Genomic DNA, 3,706 nt, shown 5'->3' with positions numbered 1-3,706 from the left:
GTGCTTCCTTCCACCCCCCCCTTCCCAACGATGCGCTCTGCCCAAGCACCTCGGATGTTTTTTCCCAACGGCCCAGGCTATCCTAGCGCCCCGCACGTTAATCCTTTCCTTCGTGCCTCCGGCCTCTCGTCCGTACAGGTCGAACGCTTGCCAGCAAGGCGAGCGGGCGTTATCGACGGGCTCTCGAAGCCGGGCCTTGCGGGCCGCGCCACGAAGAACCTTGACCATGGGACCCTTGACGCACCCACCAGCACCAGCACCAGCACCAGCGCCAGGCTGCGGCACCCGACGCTGTTGCCGCCCACCACGCGACCATGGCCATGGCCGTCTCCACGTCTCTCTCCTCGACCCAAATATTTACCCCTTCGCACTTCTGCTCTCAGCACGTTGCTCATTTCTTCCTTTCATTCCTCACCCCATCGACGAATCCTCTCTTCGAAAGAGTACATCCACTTCCGGTTGCTTCTACTTCCTCCTTCCTTCCTGAGACCCTGACGCCTGTATAAGAATACCTTCGTCTTTGCTCTCCTCGACCACGAAGAGAAGAAGAAGAAGAAGTCTCCTCCAGACACAAGCATCTCTCCTCGCCTCGCCACCACCATCACCACACACCCTACCCTCGCCGCCTGCACTTTGTCTACTCTACCACCGCTTGTCCTGGTTCACGTCGACGTCTCTCTGACTTGACCTGATCCTGACGAGAACGAGTTTAGACTTTCCCGCCAAGTGCTCAGAGAAAAAGTGTGTTTGTGTGTGTGTGTGTATCAGAGTTGCCTTGCGTCAGCGTCGTAAGACTTTTACCAAGTCGAGAAGCCATGTCTCTAACCAAGCAGAGTTACTCTCGCGACCCAGACGCCTTCCCCACTGTCCAGCTCTTCCTCCTGGGTGAGTCCACACGTTCCAAGACATGAACATTCCTCGGCCCACGAGAGGCTAATCACTTTCACAGCTATTGTCCGACTTGCGGAACCCATTGCCCTCACCTCCATTTTCCCCTACGCCTGGGAGCTCGTCAAGAGGTACGAGGTAGGAAACGAGGAAGATGCATCCTTCTACGCGGGCCTGCTCATCTCGGCCTTCTCCCTGGCGGAGGCCCTGATGGGCATGTACTGGGGCGGCCTCTCTGACAAGATTGGCCGCAAGCCTGTTCTCCTCCTCGGCTGCATCGGCACCATGTTCAGCTTGGTCATGGTCGGCTTTGCGTCGAACATCTGGCTCGCCCTCATCGGACGGGCCCTCGGCGGTCTCCTCAACGGCAACATTGGCGTCATCCAGACCATGGTTGGTGAAATGGTCAAGAAGCCTGAACATGAGCGTGAGTTGATCCGGTGTGCCCCATTTTGCCACGAACATGTAAATAATTTCGCAGCCCGCGCCTACTCGGTCATGCCCTTTGTCTGGTCCATCGGCACCATCCTGGGCCCCTTTATTGGCGGCACCATGGCCGACCCTCACAAGTCGTGGCCCGAGGCCTTCCCTGTCGGCAGTCTCTTCTACAACTTCCCCTACCTGCTGCCGAACCTCGTCTGCGCCGCGCTTCTCTTCGTCAGCATTGTGCTCGGCTGGTTCCTCCTCCAGGAGACCCACCCTGACATGCAGTCTGCGTCGTCGGTGGCGCCGAGCACGTTTGTGTCGGAGGAGACGCCGCTGCTCGCCACGACGGACGCCATGAAGAGGCCGGCCGTCGACCTGCGCGACGACACGTACGGCAGCGTCGGGGGCGCAGCCGCAGCCTGAGCGCCGGCGACTGGGCGCAACTCGGACGAGAAGAAGGAGGAGCCGTCGTACGACATTTTCACCAAGCGCATCATGACGCTCGTCGTGGCGCTGTGCATCTTCACGTACCACTCGATGACGTACGACCACCTGATGCCCATCTTTTTCGAGGACGACCGGGCCGACAGCGGCAGCATGAGCCTCTTCTCCGCGGCGGCGTCGTCCGTCGCCGGTAGCCTCGGCGCTGGCGGTCTCGGCATGACGACCAGGGCCGTCGGCATGATCATGGGGGTCAACGGTGTGATTGCGCTCTTTGTGCAGGCCGTCATTTTCCCCCTCGCTGCGCAGAAGTTTGGTGTGTACAGGCTGTTCATTGCGGTGACGGTGCTCCACCCCATCGCCTACGTGCTCGTGCCGAACCTGCTGCTCGTGCCCGAGGCCATGGTGTACCCGGCGATTTACTTCTGCCTCGCGGTGCGCAACGTGCTGTCGATCATCCTCTACCCGCTCCTCCTCATCCTCATCAAGGAGGCGGCGCCGTCGCCCAAGGCGCTCGGCAAGCTCAACGGCATGGCGGCCAGCGCGAGTGCGGGGTGCCGCATGATTGCGCCTCCCATTGCCGGCCTGCTGTACACGTACGGCACCAAGATCAACTGCTCGGGCCTCGCGTGGTACGGCAGCGCCGTCGTCGCCGTCATTGGTGCTGTGCAGTGTTTTGCCGTCCCTCGCCAGAGGTGCGACGACGGCGGCGAGGAGGCTGGGCGGGCCGACGTGGCCAAGCAGCCGACGATTGTCGTGACTGAGGTCGACGAGCGCATGTGAGCCGTTTCTGCACGGAAGCAGGAGGCTTGAACAAGAAGATGTGTGGAGGCAGGAAAGAAGAGGAGTCGGTATAGTGGTTGTTTGTCAGCGAGCATGGAGTTTTTGCATTTCGCCGCCAGTACGGACTGGGGATGATTTTTACCGTCTGCACATTTTTCACGACTCGATGCATATAGCTAGACGGGCGATATCCCTGGGCACGATGGGTCGCGATGATTTTTGTCTGGCGTACTGGATGGGGAAAAGGCTCGCGTTGTATTGCTTGGGCCTGGTTTGAGGCCCTGCGTTGGTGTTTGTTTTCATCATGATCATGGCCGGCGATGTATTGCGTTGGGCTGCAAGCAAACTTGATTCGTGGTGTAGAAGAAAAGATTAGGAAATATCTCTCTTACTGCATGCTTCGAGTGATGTTGGGATGTTCGAACGGATTCCATGGTCGTGGTCGTGGATGGCAGTTGCCCATTGAGGTTCTCCATGAGGTTCCCCACCAAAACGAGGCACACACGTTTCACACGTTGGCGTCGTGGGGAAGTCACCTAGAATTTTCAACCTCACACCAAGTCAAGCTCCATGACGAAGAGAATCACTGACGACAGGTTTCATCGTCAAAAGCAGTTACTGTCATCGACATCGATTCAAAGTCTCAGTGCATCGTCAATCTACATACCAGACAACGCCTCGGGGGAAAACATCGTGGAGCACCTCGATTCGAGAACATCGCACACAAGACGAGGCAGCAACACATTTCCACGATGAAGGTCGACGACATGACGGCTCAGCTCGAGTCGATGCTCGCACAGCGCGAGGCAGCGCCCCAGCCCGAGGGCACAACAGGGCCCGCGCCGGCCGTCCGTCGCACCGTGGACGAGGTGTACGCCGACCTGCAGACGTCGCCGCTCTTCATGACGGAGCTCGACGAGGACAACGAGACGGTGGCGGCGCTGCAGGCCCTCGCCTTTGAGGGCACGCCGCTCGAGAACGCCACCAACTTCAAGGACCAGGGCAACGAGTGCTTCCGCGCGCGCCGCTGGGCCGACGCCCGCGCCTTCTAGCCCAAGAAAACAGAGTGGTCGAGTGGGAAAATAGGCAGCACGATTCTGTAAAATAAGGGTCGACTAAAGAAGAGAGGATGGGATGACAGGGGAGAAGGAGGAAGGGAGAGGACGAG

At 59.1% G+C, this 3,706-nt stretch overlaps 2 protein-coding genes across 2 annotated transcripts; both read left to right on the top strand.

Moving 5' to 3' along the window:
- Positions 1-314: 314 nt before the first annotated feature.
- On the top strand, positions 315-2,538 carry VDAG_00570 (uncharacterized protein; the record flags this gene model as incomplete). Its single annotated transcript, XM_009651947.1, has 5 exons — positions 315-443; positions 834-885; positions 950-1,315; positions 1,370-1,683; positions 1,804-2,538. 5 exons carry the CDS (start codon positions 315-317, stop codon positions 2,536-2,538), a joined length of 1,596 nt encoding a protein of 531 aa, XP_009650242.1.
- A 752-nt stretch (positions 2,539-3,290) lies between these two features.
- On the top strand, positions 3,291-3,590 carry VDAG_00569 (uncharacterized protein; the record flags this gene model as incomplete). The annotated part of the gene is made up of 1 exon (XM_009651946.1): positions 3,291-3,590. One exon carries the CDS (start codon positions 3,291-3,293, stop codon positions 3,588-3,590), a length of 300 nt encoding a protein of 99 aa, XP_009650241.1.
- Between the last annotated feature and the right edge of the window lie 116 nt (positions 3,591-3,706).

This window comes from Verticillium dahliae, genomic scaffold (genome assembly GCF_000150675.1).
Source record: "Verticillium dahliae VdLs.17 supercont1.1 genomic scaffold, whole genome shotgun sequence".
Lineage (NCBI taxonomy): Eukaryota > Fungi > Ascomycota > Sordariomycetes > Glomerellales > Plectosphaerellaceae > Verticillium > Verticillium dahliae.
This window is presented reverse-complemented; position numbering and strand designations above follow the sequence as displayed.